Below are 23,852 nucleotides of genomic sequence, written 5' to 3'. Positions count from 1 at the left end.
CTTGAACTCTCTACTGTTAATTTTCATAGGAAAAAAAAAAGTTTGAACATAACCCTCTTCCACTTTTAGGACAAAAACACACGGCTTCCTCACTCTCCCACCCCCACAACTACAAAATTCCACCACCTTGGAGTCTATTAGTGCTTAGCAACATATTATTTTTGGTTCTCCTCTGCACATCTCACTTTTTCACTTGTTCTTATTTTTCATTAATTAACCAACATACTTACCACCCTTTGCCCCACTATCAGAAAAACTGTTGCTGTTTTTGGAACTTTTTGAGTGCGTCCCCAGGAAGACACTGGCAGACTTGTTTTTTTGGGTATAAAAAGTCAACACCTCCTCCAGTTCAGCCTCACTGAAATGGGGAGAAAAAGGATGGTCAGAACAGGAAGCTCTTCTGGAAAATCTTTCCACCAGACTTTATTATGGAAATGGAGTAAGCTGAAGAAGGGGGAAATGAAAAGCACAAGCTGAAAACTCCCTATTAATAGGTAGTTAAAAAGGAAAATAAATGAAGTAGTCAGAAAATTTTAAAGCACAACAAGGTTTTATTTATTCCACAGTGAATTTTCTAGATCTGCACTGTCCAATATGGTAGCCACTAGTCATATGTGACTATTTATATTTAAATGAATTAAAATTAAAGATCCATTTCCTTGGTTACATAGCCACATTTCAAGTAGTCAGTAGCTACAATACAGAAAGTTCTACGTCCTAAATCAGGGGTCAACCAGGAACCAACTGTGGGCCACAACTGATCAGCAGTCTGTTCCTGCATGGCTCCCAGCTAAGAATGGTTTATACATTTTTTAAAGAAGAATATGCTATAAAGACCACATGGAGTTCACTAAGTCAGAAATATTTATTATGTGGAGCTTGACAGTTTGTCCACCTACCACTTCTAGATAATTGGAGTATATTCACTAAAGGAGTCACTTTGTCATAAATAAGGAGATTCACTAGGGTATCCAGGGAAGATTTCCCTTACCATCTATACAATGGAGATTGAAACAGTCTCTAGGTAACTTCAAATATACAAATTATATGCATTTTTTATGAAGACCCACAAAATGAAAAGCATAAGGAAATAGAAGAGGGCCTGTTTACTAGAACTCTTGCAGTAAACATATCATGTCTGGGTTTTTTAACACCTGTAGCAGCTCCTCAATGGCCTTTGCATTTTTTTCACAGAGCCTGTCAACATTCCAGATAAGTGACCTTCAAATAAGCAAAATACTCCTGCATCATTACAAGGAACCTATATCCCAGCTTCAGAATACACTGCAGTGACAATCCCAGAAACTGCTTCTGTGAATCTCAGGGTAAACTCCAAGGTCTCCAAAGCAGCAAAGAGCCACCAGAAAGCAACTCGAGAAACCGCAAAGATCTAAAGCTGAGGGCGCAAACAGACGAGCGCCTCTGCCTATCAGTGTGTTTCATTTGGCCCTTCCCAGAAAAGGGAAAGACCGAGGTGGGCCAAGACACCAACTGCTCTCTACCTCCTGTCTTACTCTCTGCTCTTTTTATAACATGTTTTCCTGCCTGACTCCTGCGGGTAAACTGAATTTGCCAACGCTGACACACACAGGTATCCATGTCCCACCTCAAATGTAATAAAAGAACTGATGCTACTGCATATTTCCAACCATCAGCACAACCCACCATCAGTAGTAAATATGTTCTAAAATACTTTATCTCCAAGTCGACATCACTGGTTAACAGTACGTATAATTAATTTTTAGCAGCCAAATAGGCCTGGTAGGGGAAACACTCTTCACTTCTTAAAAGGTTGCTTTTTAGTTTCTTTTTTTTATATTTCAGAGATTTTGAAGATCTCTAGGAAGAACTAGAAGTTAATGTTTTAACTTTAAAAGGAGCGCCATTTTCTGAACATAATCCAGCCTTTTTTTCTTTGCTATTTGCATAATGTTGAGGTAAGAAACTACTTCTTGCTTTGTTTCTACACTTGCTTTATCAACCGTATTCCTCAAGACCTAAGAATGTCAACAAAATAACATTACACAATTATGAACTCCTATAAAATGATGTGTTTGTTTGTTGTACGTTTAAGCACATGATCCTGGGGCTATAATTAGCTGCATACAGAGTATTACACACAGATCACACTATGTTGGTGGTTGATAAATCACCACCTGACTTAACGTCACAAATCAACAGAGTTGATTTTCTACTGCTTTTCTCCCCACTGGGACTTTGATGACTGAAGACTAACTAAGGCAGATTTACACATGTTTTATGCTTTATTTTAGTAGTTTTGTCCAGCCCTCTACTTAAGAAAAAGGACAGGTCTTATAAAATTAAAAATTAAATGCCTTTATTACTTCTTCCTTTGCAAACACACTGTAAATGGACAAAGTGGCCTGGCTAATTTGTATTAAGATAGAGAGCTGAATGTTGATATTTTCCATCCCTAAAGGCTAACCTTAAGCATGAAGGACTTGTTTTATTTTATATAAATTAGGCATAACCCTCATAGTACTGAACAACTGCCAACTCCTCAACCCACTCAATGTAGGCAAAATGTGGTCATCTCCACTGCATCAGTAGGGCAGGAATAAATTCAGATCCAGTAAACACTAGAAGCCTCTAACTTCAAATTTCCAAAGTGCTCCCTCAGCACTTTAAGTGGTGTGTACTTTGAAGGCTGTCTAGAAATATAGCCCAGATGCCCAGCAGCAGTGTTTTGATAACTGAAACCATGACAACTGCCAATAACTGGCTGAGATATGGAGACACAAAGACTATGAAACCTTTTTCTCTTCTTATAAGTGACTGTACTCACATCCACGTTAGAAACAAGAGAATATTGGGAATTCAATGGGGCAGTGTGGAAGACAGAATAAGATTCTAGTTTATTAGTGAAGAATGTCTTCTACCTTGCTTGTCTGATGAACTCCTGAAAGTTTTCCGAATTCACCCCATCTTCCTCTTCTTCCTCAAGTTTCTTCTTTGATTTCTTTTCAGCCATTTGTTCTGTTTCCTATCCAGTCCCCAATCCCAAAGAAAAACAAGATAAAACTGACTCCTGATAAATGCATAATTCATCATCTGGTTTCATTATCACTGGGTCAATTTGTCTTTATAGAAAAGACATCCACTTCTTCAATGTCCTTTGGCCACCTATAAACTTGGTATATTATTTTCTGCCATCATTTCATGAAACATTTTAAAGTTTCCAACTCAGAGTTGCAGAATAAACATAAATTTTTATCATGTTTTTACTTATATACTCAGGTAGCCCTGTGAAAAAAAAAGACCTTGTTGATGTCTGTGGTCACACTTGAAGCATGACAATAGAGACACTGTTATTTTGTCACAATTAGGAGGAGGAAAGCTCAGACTTGGAAGACACTTCTACAGCAGCATCCAAATTGCATAAATTCTTCACTTACATAAGACAAAATTCTCAACAGAGCTAGAGTAGCTATGCAGCTATGGATTTGTCGTGTTGATCTTGTACTGACCATTCCACACATTCCACAAAAGCTATTTACATTTCCAGGACTCAGATTTCCTCTCTGAAAAATGGGCACACTCCCAGCTCCTCCCACTCCAAAATGACATTTCTAAAGTATTCTAAGACCCTTGGATAAAAGATGCTTTGCCAACTAGTTTCACTAAATAGTCAATTTTCTGGGCTTGGTTGTAAAACGAAGTCACTATCTAAAATGTTCTAGAGGACAAAGTATAACTCTCTCAGGAAACAAGACTGTGTCATTCCATTAAATCCACAGTTCAAATTTGTTCTCATATAGTCAGTTCACCACTGTCTCCAGGCACAGTAATGACAATGCAAATTCACACAGCCCAGGATTCATCTCAGATACAACAGCACTCAAAAGGAATATGCTTCTGCATGAGAGTGAACTATGGCCTCTGGGCCTTCACAAGTAATAAGTAGCTTTTCAGACGAGCTGAGTTAAGGAGTGAGGTCTAACTCCCCATAACCGTCATACACAGCACACGATGATGCTAGAAGGGAAAAAGATCCTCTTCACCCAGCTGGACAGAGGCTTCTAGCCTGTTTCTGACAGTGGGTGGTGATCCAAAGCACAGGACTAACGGATGAACCACCTACCTTGTTGTACACAGAGATAAAGTCACCCAGCTGGTGGGCCAGGATTCTTCTGCGTTCCAGAAGTGCCAGTCTCCGACTGGGTAATACCATCCTCAGTGAGTGCTGGAGGTTACTTGATGCTCGCTTGAGGAAACGAACCACTAGCTCCTATAAATTAGAGAGTCATTGGGGAGAAAAAGAAGAGACTGTGCTAAGCAACAGAAGACAAGCTACAAGGGGATTATACAATCGAGAGCTAAGAAGAAGTATACTACACTCTCCAACAAATGAGACCCAGAGCAAACATATTAGGTATAATAAGAATACAGCCAGACAAGAACAAAACAAAACAAATGTAGCATCTTCCCTTAATAAGCTGACAATAAGAAAATAAAAATCAAGTCTGTATGCAAATATCTATGTAATAAAGTAATAGCTGTAAAAGTACCACTACTCATATATACATAGTACTACAATAATCCAAACCGCAGCCATCACTTCTAATAGGGTGATCAGAGAAAAGTGCTTAGGAAAAGACAAAGGTAGCAGAAACTAAAACCTTGGAAGCACAGGAAGTCATCAAAGACGAGAAGGCAGAGAAGGAATACAGAAATACTGACACTTCGAGGTAGGAAAGAGGAGGAAGAATCAGAAAACAAACAATCAGCAACAACAAACCATGACAGAAGTATTAGAAATGCACGAAGAAATCCAGGAGAAAACAGTGTCATGGAAGCCAAGGCAGGAAGGTACCCATGTCACAAGCTTCCAAGAGGCTGAGTTGAGAAATGACCACAACTACTTTCAGCACAGTAAAGGGAATGGAACAAAGAGGTTAAGGAATGAATGGATAATGAAGGATAAACGTGAAGAGGAGAAACTCCTGACTTAAAACGTTTAGTGACAAACTGAAAGAATTGTTACTAAGCTTGAAAGGCAATAGCTTTTTATTTATTTTTTCTTCCCCAAGAATAAGCATGCTTTTAGAGTTGTGTGTTGGCAAGGGGAGCACAGTGAAAAGTCATTAAGGGGTAGAAGAGATACATCTCATCTGAGATGGGGCAAAGGATTTTGAAATCTGAATAGCAATCAGATCATTCAACTTGGATCAGAGAAGGCAATTCTACACCCACCTTCCTCATAAACAAGACCACTGCCACAATCACCAGGTAATGGGTGAGGTTTTGCTGTCTAGATAGATTTTCATTTGGGAATGCACAGAATTGATACTAAGTTCTGCAGTGATAATCCTAAATATTCCTATTAAAAGCCCCATTGAAATCCTGGGTGAATTCTAAGCCAGCAGCTGCAATGGTTATTCTCTTCTGAGCTATTTTTCTTTTCTTCTTGAATTTGATTTTGGTTCATTGTTCTTTCGTGCCAATTTACTCCAACATAAAGAAATAGTCTCATTACCAGAGGGTTGGATTTCATAGTTCCACTCTGCTGTCTTTACTATAGGGTGGTTTAAGCTGCTATACTAAAACATTATTTTTTCACAGTGGAGCAGACAAACTGACTCTCAAAAAGGCAGTTTCAATTTTCCACTTGGAAAGAGCAGAGCTAACATTTTCCACTGATGGTTGAAGAATTATTCACAACACACAAAGTTTTATCTCTGGGTTGCATTGGCTACTTTAAATTCACGAGTTGTTTTCTGGGATATGCATCATGTTTTTATAATAAGCCCAGCATACTGTATGCCTCTCATATGCGGAGAACTGAAAATTACAGTAGGGTCACCGTGAGCTGGCCAAAGGAGGCAGCTTTCTCAGACTTAGAGGTCCCTCTCCTTTCAGTGACAGATCTCTATGGTAAAAAAGTAAAGAATGGCTGTGGCTTCTTCTATAAGCACTGACCTTTCCAAAGAGCTTGAGGCTTCCTGTCATTCTGATCCAAAAAGGAAAACCTTGCTAGAATATTAAATTTTAGGCAGGTTCGAATGACTTATGTATAGTAAAAATCATTACACAAGTTTGTTTTCAGTAATCTAAGAACTTTATAAAGTAACAACTAGTAAAGAAAAAAAAAGTTTAACTGGAGGATGGTACATTCTCAGAGGGCCTGTGATAAAGTGTTGACTTTGAAAGAGGTAACTCCACGCCTTAGGGTAGAAATCAAATGCCTTCCGATCCATGGAAACAGTGCAAAAGGAAATCATGCACAACTGTAACACCTGAGTCTAAGTTCCAGGTTCACCACATACGAGCTACAGGACAAAAGGAAATCATGCACAACTGTAACACCTGAGTCTAAGTTCCAGGTTCACCACATACGAGCTACAGGACAACAGGCAGGCCCCCCTTCTCTAGGTCTTTGTTTCCTCATCCGCAAAATGGGGATGACAGTGTCTATCTTAAAGAGTTAATACAATGTGAAGCTGCTTGGGAAAGGACCCTGAAAATTGTTATCCTCTTCTAGGGCTTTGCATAGGCCTGACGTCTAATGAGGACTCAGTTTCCATTTTCAGAATGAAGAAAACGGACACCTCAACGCATATTGCTCCAGATTCAAGCGTGGCTCCAGATTCAAGATTTAATTCATAGTAAAGTAAGAGAAATCTATAAGCTACACCGTGGAAGGATTCCTTCTCCAGAAGTATACTGTTCTGTACCTTAGTATAGGGAACCAAGAAAGAAAGGAATAAAGAAAGAAAGAGGGAGGTAAGGGAGAAAGAGAGGGAAGGAATAGAGAGAAAGAAAAAAGGGGAAACTAAAAAGGTTCCAACAAGAAGAACCTCACCATCTGTTCATCCTCTTTGGCAGCCCAGCTGGCACTGAACGTTTGACTTCCACTGTCTTTCATCAGGCGGATTTGAACATGCTGGAGATAGGCAGAGAATGCTATTCGGGCCTGCACTTTGCTACAGAAATCCAAAACAACACACCGTTATGAGACAGAATGGTGCACCAACCAAATGCGTGCTTGCCTTTCTCAATGTGGCCTTTGAGGATCCTTCTATTAGGATGGCTACGAAAAATGAAGCCCATCATACAGTCACTGAATAAAGATTCCTTCTTCCCAGCACATGAGATTTCTGCTTTTTCTATTTAAAGAATGAGAGATGAAGAATTCTACTTATTTTCTCATTATTGCCACATGGGGGAAAAAAAATCAAACAAGAAAAGAGATTCATCTTTTCTACTCTTATCTCTTTGAACTTTTAAACAACTTTCTTGAGGAAATGGACAGGAAAGTACTAACTTTTCGTAAGAACCTTTGTATTGATACAGAAAGGCTTTTCTGCCTTTGTGCTTATGTGAGTCCCGTCACTTTTGTCGTGTCCGACTCTATGTGACCCCCTGGGCTGTAGCCCACCAGGCTCCTCTGTTCATGGGATTCTCCAGACAAGAACACTGGAGTGGGTTGCCACGCCCTCCTCCAGGGGGTCTTCCCAACCCAGGGATCCAACCTGCGTCTCTTACGTATCATGCACTGGCAGGCGGCTTCTTTACCACTAGTGCCATGGACCCTTTCAGTTCAGTTCAGTTCAGTTACTACAAAAGGATGGCTTTTGTTATGGCAACTGATTCTGGGTGTGCGAAATCCTCCAAAGCTGCAAAGAGATAAATCTTACGAAGGAACTTTTGAGACCAAATTTTAAGGTCAGGCTTTTTTCTCAACTGCAAGACGGGAGTGGCTGGAGCCCAGAACAAATGAGCGAGATCCAACAGAGTCTGGCGCAGAGGCACTGACGGGCTAGGACGAGCCCAGATGTTTGGTGGGAAAAAGACACGTGTACATTCAGTACAGAGCACCTCAGCAACAACGCTGAAGAACCCCGCTGACTTCCGCTGGGGCCCTAGGCAGGCAACAAGGGAATCTGACCAAGCTAGCCTTCAGCGGACAGAAGTACCAAGAAACCACTGGTGACTTTCACTTCAGCTGCGAACTGCGGGAGATCTGTTTTCCTTCAGGAGAGCTTTTGGTTACTTCAGCTGCTCGGCCTTCTGACATACTAGCCAAAAGTACGTCAGTGAGGATTAGAGCCCAACACAAGCTCTGTTTACACTTTTCACACATGCCGTCACTGAATGCTCTCTACTCACTGTTCCCCAAGGTCAGGACGAAGGACTGGTCCAGAGTAAACTGGAAATCCTAGAGGGTCTCTGTCTAGCTTGTGTGTGTGTGTCGGAAGGGACAGAGGTAGATCTGCCTTTCAAGCAGATCTTGTGTTTGTGAAACACAAAGCTGCACCTTCGTCACTAGTAAGAGCAGCGTAGGGGAGCACAATATGATTTTGAAATGTGTATTTTCAAACGTTTCTCATCAAGGCCACACTTAAAATCCTTGTTCTGGAGACCATATATCACTTTCCTCTCAACCATTCCCATAAGCTTTCCCTCCAACAAATTATTTTCAAGTCAAAGTGAAGGGGAAAAAAAAAAAAACAAACAAAAAACCTCTCCACTTTGGCCAACAAATTCACTTGCAATATAATGAGCTACAAGTGTCATGTTTCAGATACCTGCAAATGTAGCAGCATACCCAATTTTATCGATTATTCCTCTAATATTAAAATACAGAAGTCTTTGGATAAAGGAATTATTGCTTGGAAGTTGAGATTTCAATCATTATTTTGTGGCATATCATTGTTGTAAATCAAACGAACAAGTTTTGAGTTTTCCATTTCTAAAAACCTCACTAAGAGAACTTCCATGGGGTCACAAAAGAGTTGGTGATGACTTCGTAGCTAAACAACAACAACAAACCTTACTACAGAGATCTGTGAGATGTTAATCCTGAGGTTGTGCCCTAAGGTGTTGGAGATACTGGTCAGCTAGAAATCTGCAACAAACAAGCCAAAATGCTAGAATGATTTACACTGGAGAAATCTATTTTTAAAACACAAAAGCCTTTGTAGATCCTCAGGATACAAAATATACAACTAGTGGGCTGGGGCTTGGAGTCTTGAAGCCTTGCCACGGACCACCCCTCAGATCCCTCAGTAGCCGCTGAGATATCCCATACAATGAGAGGCAGCTCAGGGGAACAGAATTTGAAAACCACTGATTTATACGAACACACCCTGCAATTATAACAGCTTACTCATTGAAAGTGAGATGTGTGAGATTTAGGAGTAACTAATTTATTTCTACAACATCTAAGTAGAATGTTACTGCTGAAAAGGACCTTAGAATATAATTCAGTGGTTTTGAAATGTTCCATTTCATTCAGTGGATTCTTCTTTCCCCTCTAGAGAGCCCAGTCTGAAAAACCTGTCCATGTCTAACCTGATCACTTGGCCTAATGGAAAAGAAAACTGAGACATGCTGACTTGCCCGTGATCACACAGTCAGCTGGTAAGCAATGAAAAGTCACAGCCAAGTCTTCTGACAGAGCTCAGTGTGCTCTCCACTAATGGAGCCATGCTCATTCTCCACGCACCACTCCAAACCTCAACCTACCCTCCAACCCCCTAAACACCAACAGCACCCTCCAGCCTTGCGCTTTAAGAAGTGACCTCTAGCTTAGAAAATAAAGGCCATTGTGCGTGAACACTTACACTTCCTGACTCTTTAACTTCTAATCATTGCATTCAACCCACAGTGCTTTAGGGGCTTCCCAGGCAGCTCAGTGGTAAAGAATCTGCCTCCCAGTGCAAAGGACATTAGAGACGGGGGTTCAATCCCTGGATCAGGAAGATCCCCTGGGGTAGGAAATGGCAACCCACTCCAGTATTTTTGCCTGTACAATTCCATGGACAAAGGAGCCTGGTGGGCTGCAGTCCATGGGGTCACAAAGAGTTGGACATGACTGGGCATGGTCGCACGCCTAGTACTTTCTTTCTGACTTAAGATGGCGAGGCACCCCTCCACTGGCCTCTTTCTACCTTCCTATACGACAATATATCCATTCCTGTATGTATCTTTCATTCTTTTACCATCAAATCCTCCCCCTAATGTATAAATCAGCTCCAGAATCCCTATCTTAAGAAATCTTTTTTCTCTTAGCCTGCTCTCTGATGAGTTCTCACCTTCCTTTCATTCATTGTCAAACCCTCTGAAAAAGCCATTTCACACTTGCTTTCCTATTTACTCAGCTCAGTTTCTCTTCTATCCACAAAGTCCACACCCATGTCATAAATGCAAGAGACTGTTCAGAGGCCTCATTCTAAACTGGGCTGCCCGAGGCACTCACTCTTTAGCTTGAAACTCTCTTCTTGTAGCTTACCACCCTGTATCCTCCCACTTTTATAGCCATCTCTCTAACTGCTATTTCCTGATCTCTTACTATAGAATGTTGGTTTTCTCCAGGCCTCAATTCTCTTCCTTTTCTCATTGTCCATGTTTACCGAACTAAACTGAAATAAACAAGTTCATCCACTCTGAAGCTGTACAGCCCTATTCAACTCCGACTTACAAAGCTGTATTTTCACCTATCTACTGAACATTTTCACCCTGGAGCTCTTCCACCTCACTGTGTCCCAAACAAAACACATTATTTTTATCATGAAACAAACTCCTGTGCTCCTTATATTGACTGGCTGCAATATCACGTGACCAAATTTGCAAAAATATAGGCTCTGTGGGGTTCTTACATCCACAAAGACCAAGCCCTAGCAACTTTAACTTGCAAATTTCATTAACTCCATCCCATCCTCTTCACTCCTATAGCCATTGCTCTGATAGGGCCTTCATCTTCCCGGCTCTGGGCTACTTGAACAGCCCCTAACTCAGTGCTCTACCCTTTGTCGCTGTTCAGTCGTGTCTGACTCTTTCCGACCCCATGGACTGCAGCACACCAGGCTTCCCTGTCCTTCATCATCTCCCAGAGCTTGCTGAAACTTATGTCTATTGAGCTGGTGATGCCATCCAACCATCTCATCCTCTGTCATCCCCTTCTCCTCCTGCCTTCGATCTTTACCCTTACTTCTCCTCTTATCAATCACTACCCCACAATGCGACCAGAATTTACTTCCTAAATCAAGATCTGACGATATCACTCATCTGCTTAAAAATTATCTAGAAAAAAGTCCAGGCTCCTCTATGGCCCTTTATGATCAAATGACATCCAATTTTTTAGTCTCACTTCTTACCACACCCTTTTCTCCACATAACTCCACACCACTAATCTATATTCCTCAGACTTGCCAAGCTCATTTCAATTGCAGGGTTTTTATACTTGCTGCTCTGCCTGGAATATTCTGCCACCTAATATTCACATGATTTACTCCTCCTCATCATTCAGGACTCACCCTAAAGGTTACCTCTCCATGTCTGAAGCACCATAATCTAAAGAAATTTCTGCCCTATTGCAGTCTAATACCATACCCTATTTTATTGTCTACACAGCACTTCTTATTGCTTGAAATTTCCTTGTTTCTTCGTTTACTGTCAGCCTTCCCCCCTAACCTGCAACTTTCACGAGCCTGTCTTGGTCTCTACTGTAACATTACACAGTCTGGCACAATTCCTGATATAGAGCAGGTACTCAGTAAATATTTGTCAAGGGACTGAATGAACGACTGTACCATCACCCAGTAAATATTTGTCAAGGGACTGAATGAACGACTGTACCATCACCCTCTGCGCCTTTATTCCCTCTACTAGCACTCCCACACTTAGCTGTCATCTCCCAAATCCTGAAAGCCTACTCATCCGTCAAGTCCTGGTTCAGATCTTGTCTCCTCCCTAACCTCTCCCTAGCCCTCCCAGGCAAGACCAGTCACTCCCTTTCCTGGGTCCTAAAGAGCCCTTTGTCCATACTGGGGTCAGAGCCCCCTCTCTTTAAGTGTCCCCACACTAAGCCATGAGCTGATTTGAGCTCCTTGTCTTGGGTCACCTTGTACTTCTAAGTCATTGATACTAAAACCCCCAAAATATTTGTTAAGCTAGTAAGACCTGGGTTTGATTCATAGCTCCAGACCTTGGACAAGCAACTTCTCTAAGGCCCAGTTTCCTTGATAACAATAATATCAAATCACATTCATTAATTCATAGGAATCCTGTGCATAAAAAATGAAAAATGGCTATAAAGCCACTAGCACAATACCCTGGTGCACAGTACAAATGACCTGCTTTCGGTTTTACCAGAATAATTAGGAAAGATACATACCTAAGATTGCCATTATCTTGCAGGATCTGCATCAGGTTAAATTTAGGCTCTGGCTCCTGAGTTTCAATTTTGCAGCATTGTTCACCTTTGTTATTCCACTCAGGAACCTTCACGGCATTTTCTTTGGGTGAATTTTCTATCATAACAGTCAGTGAGGGTGTGTATTTGGCTTGATTTTCTCCAAGGGACCCTGCAGACTCCTCCTGGTAAGCTTCCTGTTCTTCATCTTCATTATCTAATGCAACTTCTTCCTCTTCTTCACTCTCTGTCTCAGTTTTAACATTCATTTCAGCTGGTTGGGTAATCACTAAATGCGAAGAATCACTAATGTTGCTGAAAAAAGGATTAAATTTTCCTCTCTCCCAATACCTTCCTTTTATCCTTTTAGTAAAAACCCATTTCTAAATCGGATGGCAAATAATGCACCATGTTAACAGCACACACACGCCCCTCTCCAATCTTATACCTTCTAAAAACCTACTAATGATCTTCATTAGAGACGATGCTTCTCATCACAATACCAATGGCTGTCTCACATCTCTAGGCAGAAAACTTTTTAGCGATCCCAACAGTGTGTTAAAAGTGTCTAGAGGGATGCTTTTCATGGAGGTACACAGAGCAGGGGGATATCTTTCCACCCTTTGTTTATCCATTCTCCTTCTCCTTCACGGCTTTGGCAGGTCTTTGAAGACAAGGGCCACGGCTTTTTTTATCTGTCAGTAAAACTGCAGTGACTAATGTGGCTGACACAGGCACTCAACAAACAAAAGGAGGAGGGAGAAAGAGAAGTCAATTTGTCAGTGACAAATAGATCTATAACATGGGAGATTCTGGGAGAGAAAGAAATTCCCCCTTTTCTGTTTGTGTTTAAAATACTTACACCATTCAGCAAATGCCAAAGGATAAATTGGACTTCATACCTAATCATGAAAACTCCAAATAAGAATGCTCGGGGATTCCACTGAACTTAAGCTAAGTATCAGGTAGCAAAATGATGCTGGAATAAGAGCAAAAGCCCACATGTGTGTGCTTCAGATAGTCTTCAACACAAATATTATAGAATGGAAGAATGATTTTTTTGAAATGAGTTTCAGAGGAAAAGAGTATATATATCAAAAAAAAAAAAAGTAAGCGTATGTGATCAGGGAAGTCCTGATTCATTAAGTACTAGTTAAGAAGCTGATTACATCAGTCTGACAGGACACAGATATTGGAGCTTGGTGAAGGCTCCCCGGCAGGTACCTGGGTATTTTGGCCTCATTGCCCTTAATCTGCCACTCCGTCGTCTACGTTTTCGCACCTCCAGAGACAGGAGCTTCCTCTCATAGAGAGCAGCGTGCAGCTTGGCCCTTGAATTCATACTCTCTACCTTCAGTTCTGGTGCTCCATCAATCGCCATCCTGTGAGGAAAAAACATGGCAGCTAGAACTTTCAGAAGTTCTTTTATTCAAGACTAAGCTTGATAGAACTCTGTCATGATGTCAGACCAGGCATGGTTACTCTCATGAGTTCTGAAATGTCTGGCCAATAAATGGGAATATTGGAATCTACGTTAAAATTTCACTAATGGCCTATCTGAATTTGTTAAATGTTGTGAAAAAAAATATGTCTGAAGACAATGGTTAAGCATTTTTATCTATCCAACAATACGGGCTGACTATTCAGCGCAGAGCCCATAAAGTGCTACCAACTCCCAAGCCTAGGATGACTTGAGACACTGGCAACACTTCGGTTCTTAAGCTGAGGGACGGCCAGAGGTGCACTTACTATTTATTCATTATAACTTAGAATGATACCAACGTTCTTTTGAAGTAGGCAGTATTTAACGAATACAGATTTAGCAGCTGTTGAGGAAAGAGCTGATAATCTGTGATGAGAGCAGGACAGACCTGAATGAGACTCACGGGCAGAGAGCGTCCTTGTGAAAAGTCACTATGATCTTGGGACGCGTTAAGTCTCAAGCACTCCAACAGGAGGGACGTCTCCCTCGGAGCACACTGAGTTAGAGGAGGAGCTGGGGAGAGGTGGCAGGGACTCCCCCGGTGTTGAGCACAGGTCAGGAGTTAGGGTGAGAGGCACAGACAAGGGAAGGCAACAGATGGGGGACAATGCCAAATTCAATCAGGTCACGGATGGGGAGAGGGACAGCCACAGCTACACTAGGCATCAGAAAAATCATAAAATTAGGGAAGTGACAGGCATCATCAGCCCTCCACACAAGGACTGGGCAGAGTATAGGACAGGCAGAGAAATCCAGGTCACCAAAGAGAGACAGGGTTCTTGGGTCACCAAGTCAGAAAAGATGTATCCACATTAGTGTTGGAAAGCAGGCAGCCAATGCTGTGCACCCAGAACTCAAGATCTAACTGGTTGGCTCTGAACTCTCTCTCTTGTGAACTCTTTAGAACAGGGCTCGCCAATCTCGGGGGTCTAATGCCTGATGATCTGGGGTGGGGCCCACATAATAACAATAGAAACAAAGTGCACAATCAATGCAATGCACCAGAATCATCCCCAAACAATCCCCTCTACCCCACCTACGGAAAAATCACCTTCCCCAAAACCCGCCCCGGTACCAAAAGGTTGAGGACCACTTTGAGGTCATAATTCATCGTCATTCCCCTAGGAGTTTTCAGTCCCTGAGTATGATAGAAAGGCTGTGTCTTCTGGTCTATTTAAGACTTCTAGGGATTTCTGGTTGGATAGTTTGGACATAAATATTTTGAAGGCCTCCTCTCTAGAGCAGGAAATTGAGCTAAGAACTGGAAATGTCCTGACACCGGGGGCAGAAAAGGGAAGCAAATTAATAAACTTTTAAAAATTGTTCAACCCCAGTTTATCATAATCTCAACAACTGAATGTTAGCCCCCCACACACAGTTGTGAAAATGGTTTTAGATAATTAAATAATAAAGAAAATAAAACAAATCTGATGTTTAAAATAACAACTATAAGCTTCTAAGGAACCCTGAACAGACATACAACTCACCACTATTACAAGGCATGGCAGTAGGGAGCGCTGGGGGAGGAGACAGAACTGTGTGTATAGTTCTCTGAGGGCAAGGCCCGCGCTTGTCTTTTCTCACTGGTCAGTGACACTTCTGAGACTGCTCAGCATACACCCAACATACTATAAATACTTCTGATTTAATAAACAATTGAACTCCTTATAAATAAATTGTAATAGCTTTTATCTACATCTATTTCCTTTTATCTTTCTAACATTTTATGAAATATTTAAATAGAATTATACAGTGAACATCTGTATACCCACTGGCCAGTTTCTACAATGAATATTTTACTATATTTATTTCATCACATATATATTTAATCTTCTCTTTTTCTATCCAAATACCAATCCACTTAATTTTTTAAGCATTTCAAAGTTGCACAAAGACATCAATGCACTTCACTCCTAAACACTTAACTGATGAAATTATTGGGATCTAGAGGTCAATATTTGCTTTATAGGGCTTTGAACTTTTTTCCCTTCTCTTTTCTGTAACCTAAAAATAATATACAGTGAAATACCCAAATATTAAATGTCCATATGTCCATTTGATAAGACCTAGAGCTATGCAACCCAAATTCTAACATTCTACCTCCTCAGAAAGTCCTCACATCCCTTCCTAGTAAACCCCTCCCTCATACTCCTCAAGGAAACTGTTCTGAATTTTTTCATCACGTTTTGGATTTACCTGTCCTACAACTTCATAAAAATAGAATAATATAGTATGAACTCATTTATTAGCATATTTTTGAGATGGATCAAAACTATGGCTTGCCTAATAATTTTCTTAAAAGTGTTTTTAATAAACAAAATTTTTATTATTGAGGAAATTTAACTTATCATTTTTTTCCTTTTTGCTTACTGCTTTCTGTGTCATATCTAAAAACTTCTGCCAAGCCCAAAGTTACAAAGATAATTTCACTCACAAAGTTTTATAGCAATATTTTTTATGTCTATGTCTATGAATCACCTATAATTTTTGTGGGCAATAGAGGTTGAGGTTCATTTTTTAAAATACAATATCCAGTTTCACCCCCATCTGTTAAAAAGTTTCCAAGTTTCCTTTCCCCATTGGATTACGTTAGGCCTCTTGTTTAAAGTCATAAGGGCCCATTTCTGGGCTTTTTATTCTGTTTCACTGATAAATTTGTAAGTTTTCATTACTACAGCATAATATTCCTTTAAGTCAGGTACTTTAGGTCTTTTTCAAGATTACTTTGGATATTCTAACTCCTCTGCATTTTTAAATACACTGAAAAAAAAAAAACAAAAAACAGTTGGTCAATTTCCACCAAAAAATTACTACAATATTCTTTAGATCATTTTGTGGAGAATGAATGCTTACAATATTAAGTTTTCTAAACCATGAACATGACATATCACTGTACTTATTTAGATCTTCTTTAGTCTCTTTAAGTAACATTCCGGAGTTTTTAATATATAGATAGTAAGCATAGTTGTAAAATTTACCCCTAAGAATTTTGACCTTATATGCCAAGACCTTGCTAAGAGCACTTGTAAGTTCTTATAATCATTCTGTATATGCCTTAGAATTTTCTACTAACCTGATCATGTCATCTAAGAGGAAAGATTTTAACCTCTTCATTTCTAATCTGTATACCTCTTATTTCTTTTTCTATCCCTCATTTTACTGTACTGTTTAGGAACTCTACCATAAAGGAAATACAAGTGGTAAGAGCAGACATCTTGCCTAATTACTAATCATAGGGGTAAAGCCTTCAATATTTCAGTTTGACATTAGAATTAGGTTTTTCATAGAAGGCCTTTATCAGATTGAAGTTCTCTTCTATGCCTGATTTACTAAGAATTTTTCTCATAACATGTATTTAATTTTATCAATTCAACATATGTGGGTTGTTTGGGGTCTTTTTGCAGCTAATAAAATGATCATTGGGTTTTTTTCCCCTTTATTTAATATATAGGAAATTAAATTGACTAATTCTCAAACCTTAAACCAACTGTGCCTTACTGGGGAAAATCTCACTTTAGCCATCTGTATTATCCTTTTCATATACTAATCAACTCTATTTGCTATTATTCTTTTAAGAAATTTGTGTCTATGTTCATGTAGATATAAGCCTATAATTTTTTAAAATGTTTTTGTCAAGTTTTCATGCCATACACTTCTGGTATCATAAAATGAATTGGGAAGAACCCTTGCCTATTTTTTTGGAAAGAATTTCTTTAAGACTGGTATATGTTCTTCCTCAAATATTGATACAATTCACCAGTGAAATGACTTGCAGTGTGCTTTGTAGGAAAGTTTTTTTTTTTTTTTTATAAATTCAATATTCTGATTAAGCATAGGGCTATTCAAAATTTCTATTTCAGTTTGTATCAGTTTTACTGAGAGTTCTCTCCCCACAGGGAATTCAGACATTTCATTCAGGTTGTCAAAATAGTGAAATCAGGTTGTTAATAATAATAATATTCCCATAATATTCTTTTTATGTCTGTAGGATCCATAGTGATAGCCCCACTTTACTATCTGACATTGGCAATCAGTGTTTTCTCTTTTTTCTAGATAAATCTACTTAAGAGTTTATCAATTCTGCTATTGGATTTTTATTAATTTTCTTTATTGTTTGTCTTGTATTTAATTGGTCTGCCCTTTATCATTTTTTTTCTTCAACTTACTTTTGGTCACTCTTCATTTCCTAGTTTCATAAAAGTGAACATTAGATCAGTGATCTAGTCCTGTTTCCTAGTACAAGTATTAAAGTTATAAATCACACGCCCCCGCCCCAAACACACACAAGCAAACAGTACTTTGGCTGCACCTCACACATTTTAATGTTCTATTTTCATGATCGTTTTGAATTTTCCTCATGAGTTCTTCTTTGAGCCATTGATTAGTTAGAAATGTGTTGTTTAATTCCAAAATATCTGGATATTTTCTATTGTTATTGATTTCTAACTTCATTGCAGTCAAAGAACATACTCTTAATAATTTTAATTTTTTTAAATGAATTAAGATTTGTTTCATGCTTCAGCATAAGGTTTTCATAGGCTACCTTTTATTTGCTTATATACCACCAGAAAACCAGTTCTGATGACACATAAAATGTCCTAAAGAACAAAACCCACCAACGTTTAAATAAATATTCTTGTTGTTGAAGTTTTTTCCCCTAATTTCTAAATTGACAGTAGTATATCTATGAAATGTATTCCTTGACTAATAACTGGAGAAAATTTATAAGCTAAGCATGACTTTCATTTAGAAACAAACTATAAAAGTTTATTTTTCTCAGTTTTCCCTAAATTAAATGGCTATCATATTTTCCTCCTTTAAAGAAAAATCAGATTTATGCTTCAAAAGATTTGGATGAGAAAACCAAATTTATCTTAAATTCTTAAATGCAAAAGAAAAAGCTAAATATAGGAGTTTCTTTCTTATTATCACTGTGTTTTTTGAAGAGAAACAGCACAAAGGGGATGTATGCAATCTCTCAAACTGAAAGGCATGTATTTAGGGTTGAGAGTTCTTATTCTGGCTGCAGTTTTCAGTTGGGCAAGGCCACCCCAGTCATTCTTCTAAGCCCTTCCTCTCTTCTGCCAAAATTAAGAGCCACAGATATTTTGCACACTTCTAGTTCCAAGGTAAACTGCAAGTAGTTCTGCTCAGTGCTATATGGTACAAAGTCCCATACCTGTATGCCCCAGGTATGCCAAGGCCAAAACATAACCTTGTCTTTGAATTTAGCCTGAGATTGATCTTGAAATCTCACGAAGACTTTGGGCTCTCTCACATAGCCAAACACAACTACTATCATTGAAATGATATATTTGTAGTTAAAAAATATAAATCCCAAACTTAGTTTGTAAAAAGTTTGCCACAGAATAGTGCTTCAATACTGAAAATGGTTATGTAAAGTATCATGCTTAGTCTGTGCATGGCCACATATTATGCACAGGGAAAGAATTTCTCAACTTTTAAAAATCAGTTACCGTGTTCTTCCTGTCAATAAGCTTCTTCTTGGGTTTCCCCTACAGGAGTAGAAAGGACAAGTGGGTTAGAGCACTACACAGATACTCTCTCCTGAATTCACACACACACACACACTCCTGAGATTTATACTACAGAGCTTCAACATGGAATTATGCCAGGGAAGGCATCTTGGGGTAGAAGCAGAGAGATGAATCGAGAACATGCTCAGAAAAGAACAGAGTACCATAACCTTTAGGGAAGATCAATAAAAAAACAAAAGATAGAGGACAAATGAATTATAGAGAAAAATTCTAACAATTACTTGCATTTGTACATATAGCCACAAATCTAATCACACTTACTGTTCACAATAATCATATGAGCCCTGTTTATAAAAATGAGCAGGATAAGACCATTTGGTGACAAGCTCAATGTCAGAGCTTTAAACAGTTTAAATCTGAGCCCACAACTTTGGTCTCAGACTTCAGGACTCTTTCTACTTACACTGAACTATATTAGGGAAGGAAGTCCATCTCAGTTCTCATGGGGGTTCAAAAAAGATGCTCATGATAAATAGATTTTCCACAATTAAAAAAAAATCTCCTTAAAAAAAGAGATGTTCCTCATTGTTTCTAAACTAGAGTTGGGCTCTAACCACAGGAAGTACCATTCACATTTAAACTGGCTTCTGTTTGTCATTCAATTTCCTTTCACTTGACACACTTTTAAAAAAATTTCCCCAGCTTTACTTGTACTCATTTATGAATGTGTATATTTAGTTTGGTACAATTTTATCACTGTGTAGGTTCATGTATCCACAGACAAGATACTGAACAACCCCATCACCACTGGATCCCGTATGTTGCCGTTTTATAAGCACACACTTTTTACCTAACTTCTGGCTTCATCTGTTCTCCATGCTAAAATTGTATCATTTCACAATGGTTATATAAATGCAATCATACAACATGTAACCTATGGTATTGATCTTTTAAAAAAGAGACAGATGCAATCAATATCAAGATACTCTATCTACAGAAAAAAATCATCTGAAAAATCTGTCTCCACCAAAACATTTTATCCTTTCCTCCCCATGTCTTCTATTTGTGCCAGTGTCCTAATACTGTCAACTTATTATCAGAAAGTCTCAAAATTATTTTAACTTTTTAAAATCAGATAATGGTTTTTCTCTGTAATTTGCAATCGTGCATTCACATGACAGTCACCGGGGTGGCTTTTTAATAAGTACAGACTTCAGTTTGGGATTGGCTAGGGCACAAATGGGCTTCCCTCCGTGGCTCAGCAGTCCATCTGCAATGCAGGAGCTGTAGGAGACACAGGTTCAATCCCTGAGTCAGGAAGATCCCCTGGAAAAGGGCATGGCAACCCATTCCAGTATTCTTGCCTGGAGAATCCGAGGGACAGAGGAGCTTGGTGGGCTACAGTCCATGGGGTTGCAAAGAGTCGGACACGACTGAAACGGACTAGCACACACATGTAGCACAAATATGATGTTGCTAAAATACAGCCAGATTTAAAACTACTGTCGTGCCATGAGACAGCAGGTAAGACACTGTTTGCCAGGGCAGGATGGGTGAGTGGAGCATGAAGGGGGAGGGCAGGGAAGGCATGCAAAATGAACCAATTATGAAATGAAATGATTAGAGAATTAGTTTGAAAGTAGTTCTGACAATAATACAGTAGGATTTGCAAAAGAGAAAACATGAATTCAGATTGAAGAGAACAGATTTAATGGAAGATGTAAGGCTTGCAACAAACATAATTTAATTTTTTTAACGCATGTTTGTGTGTGTGCCTGCTTCATGATAGGTTTTGATACCGTTAAAGAGGAATATAACCAAGTATCTACTCTTAAAGGCCAACTTGAAAGTAGACAAGAGTAGTTAGTACTAACTGGCAATTATAATACAATATGTACAATATGGCGATCTAAATCCGATGGAGGGATAAGAAAGGCTGGGAGAACTTCCTTCTAGCCTGGGTAAGAGGATGAATGACATAGCTAGAAAAAGAATTCAGGGTAAACTGAAGGCCACTCCAAGGGAATGTATGGGAATTCCAATGGAATGTAAGGATAAGGAGGCATGAAAGAGCAGTAGATATGGTCTAATTGGCCATGGGTTGGTACTGAAAAGCGGAGATTAGGCTAAAAAGGTAGGAAGAGTAAATCATAAGGGCCTTTCTTTGCTAAACAGAAATTCATGTTTTTTGAATCACAGTTTTTAGAATGCTTTATAAGCAGGAGTTGCTACTAGAGCCTAAAGAAAGAAGTCAAGGAAGATATCAATTTGGATGGGAAAAAAAACAAAATTAATCCTCTAAAAGAAATTCAGCATCATATACATGTAGGGGATCATCCGTAGTTGTGTAAGTGCAATTTTGTTACCAAAAGAAATAACACAATTTTTTCATGTTACTTTAGAGTTGTTCCAGGGGTCTCAAAATATTGCCAACACTTCCCACACTTTTTAAACTATGGTGGTTATTAGTCCCACTGCTAGGCCTACTACTATTAACACATTATTGAATGTGTTAATGAAAAAAGCACGTATGTTATTATACCTCAAGTGTTTTCACTGTTTTGCTTGCCCCAGAAAGAATGCTTCCTAATTTTGGTAGTGGCTTCCAGATTGCCTGTTCTACCTTTCTTCTCCCTCATAAGAAGCTCAATTACAGAGCAATCAAGCCCCAAGCATAGACTCTATGTCAGTTCACAAACAGACTGACACAACCTTTAAGGAAACTCAGGCAAATTACCAATCCTAAACAAACAGTCCATTACTTATAAATATGACTGGACAATTAGAAATCACCAGATGTTGCAGGAAATATAAGAGCATAAACTAGAAAGAATGAGATAAACAAGGAGAAATAATCCAGAAGAATTCAAAATAGTGCAAAAAACAGAAAAGAACTTTCAATAATTATGCTAGAGAGATTAAAAAAAACATATTTGTAACACTGTGATTTATAGTGAGAAATATATATACTTACTTGGTTTTCATCCCTGTTTCTGGCACAGAGCTCCTAAAACCCTTAAAATGTCTAAGTGATGAGTGGTAAAGGCATCGTTTGTCATGCTAATGAGGTGACTTTTAGAAAGTCCTTGGATCACTTCAGGATGGGGGCTGGTCACCAGAGGAATCAACCCTGTGATGAGAGGGTTGAAGCTTTCAGTCTCATCCCCCTGACTTTCTGGGAGGGGAGAGGGGCTAGAGATAGAGTTCAATTACCAACAGTCGATGATTTAACCAATCACACTTATGTCATGCGGCCCCCATAAAAACCTGGAAGTATGGGGTTCAGAGAGCTTCCAAGTTGCTGAGCTTGTGGAGAAGTGGGGAGAATGGTGCGCCTGGAGAGGGCCCTAAGTGTCTTTCCCATCTTTCCCATCTGGCTTTCCCATCATGAGTTATATATACCTTTTTATAATAAACTGGTGATCCAATGAGTTGAATATTCTTCTGAATATCCCCCCCCACAGAAGGGGTCATGGAAATCTCTTATATGCAGCCAGTAGGTCAGAAATAAAGGTAACAACCTGGGCTGTGATTAGCATCTAAAGTAAGGTGGGGGGATTGTGGTGGGCGGGGTAGACTCTTGTAGGACTGGACCATTAACCTGGAATCTGACGCTGATTTCCAGGTAGATAGTGTCAGAACTGAACATGTTGCAATTGCCTGGTGCTGTAGGGGAAACTCCTACCTCCTCCACGTTGGAACTGGTACCACAACCAATTTAATATTACATCCATAAACTATGAAAACTAGTCAGAAAGCAAAAGCAGTTGTTGGATGTTAAAATCGTACCTGCCAAAATAAAAAGAAGTAGATCAAACAATCCTCTTGCAGTGCTGGTACTGAGTAACAAGATAGGTAAGGCTAAAGATCAATTTAGAATTTTTAGAAGACAAAGTTCAAAAAAGCTCCAAGAATTTAAGGCTAAGAGACCATGAGACCAAAATTATGAGAAAAAAGTAAAGAAATATGGAGGATATAGCACAAGATCCAAATTTCATCTAACAGAAGGTCCCCAGGAAAGACAGGATACGGGGAATATTTCCCACAGTTTAAGAGACTGAAACCTTCAGACTGAAAGGATTCATCCACTGCAAAAGCAAAATACTGAAAAGTAACACACCAGAACAAATCTTAGTATAGTGTCTGAACCGGAACAATAAAGAAGGCTTGTAAAAATTTCCAGGGAGGAGGTAGCAGGTAGGGAACTGGGAGCAGGTTATATATAAAGAACTGAGTTTCTACATAGTCCAAGTAAATCTCAATATCTTTTTCACTGGAAGCTACACAGTGTAATTACTTAATCAATGGTAATAACCACAAATTTACAGAGAGAAACTGGAAATCCCATACAGTTTCTGATGATGGATAATGAAATCACAAGAAGTGGCTGAAATCGGGATATCTCTTTTTAAGAATTCCACATAAAAAGCATACATACCTTGAAAATAATACAGACTTCTTTAAATACCTAAGGTTCCTTGTTGGTCAATTACTGAACTGTACTGCAATGCAGTTTATGTCTCGGGGGCAACAGAAGTATGTGGGACTAAGGAGTCCCTGACTGCTGTGCTATTTGAATTCCGGCGTCTGTTTTCCATCATTTCTGCCCTATTTCCCCTTGTACTGAGGTTATCAGTTGTCATTTCTTACAACTCTCACTGTATTTATTTTGTGAATTACCTCTCCTGTAGCTTTTCTAATCTGATCCTTTTAG

At 39.2% G+C, this 23,852-nt stretch overlaps 1 protein-coding gene across 15 annotated transcripts in view; it reads right to left on the bottom strand.

Annotated features, from left to right (window-relative positions):
• TTLL5 (tubulin tyrosine ligase like 5) overlaps window positions 1-23,852 on the bottom strand; it is a 317,823-nt gene that overhangs the window by 198,050 nt on the left and 95,921 nt on the right. For 9 of the 15 annotated variants that reach the window (XM_027552476.1, XM_027552477.1, XM_027552475.1 and 6 more), the window contains 7 exons: window positions 19,118-19,156; window positions 13,382-13,539; window positions 12,140-12,446; window positions 6,824-6,944; window positions 4,103-4,249; window positions 2,901-3,004; window positions 231-358 (listed from right to left, as the gene is read on the bottom strand). In XM_027552476.1, coding sequence (XP_027408277.1) covers window positions 231-358; window positions 2,901-3,004; window positions 4,103-4,249; window positions 6,824-6,944; window positions 12,140-12,446; window positions 13,382-13,539; window positions 19,118-19,156 — 1,004 coding nt within the window. The remainder of the gene's footprint in view (window positions 1-230; window positions 359-2,900; window positions 3,005-4,102; window positions 4,250-6,823; window positions 6,945-12,139; window positions 12,447-13,381; window positions 13,540-19,117; window positions 19,157-23,852) is intronic. The other 6 variants (XM_027552486.1, XM_027552479.1, XM_027552480.1 and 3 more) reach the window with 1 other exon arrangement.

Source organism: Bos indicus x Bos taurus, chromosome 10 (genome assembly GCF_003369695.1).
Source record: "Bos indicus x Bos taurus breed Angus x Brahman F1 hybrid chromosome 10, Bos_hybrid_MaternalHap_v2.0, whole genome shotgun sequence".
Classification (NCBI taxonomy): Eukaryota; Metazoa; Chordata; class Mammalia; order Artiodactyla; family Bovidae; genus Bos; species Bos indicus x Bos taurus.
Note: the sequence above shows the minus strand (reverse complement) of the source record. Positions and strands in the feature narration are given on the sequence as shown.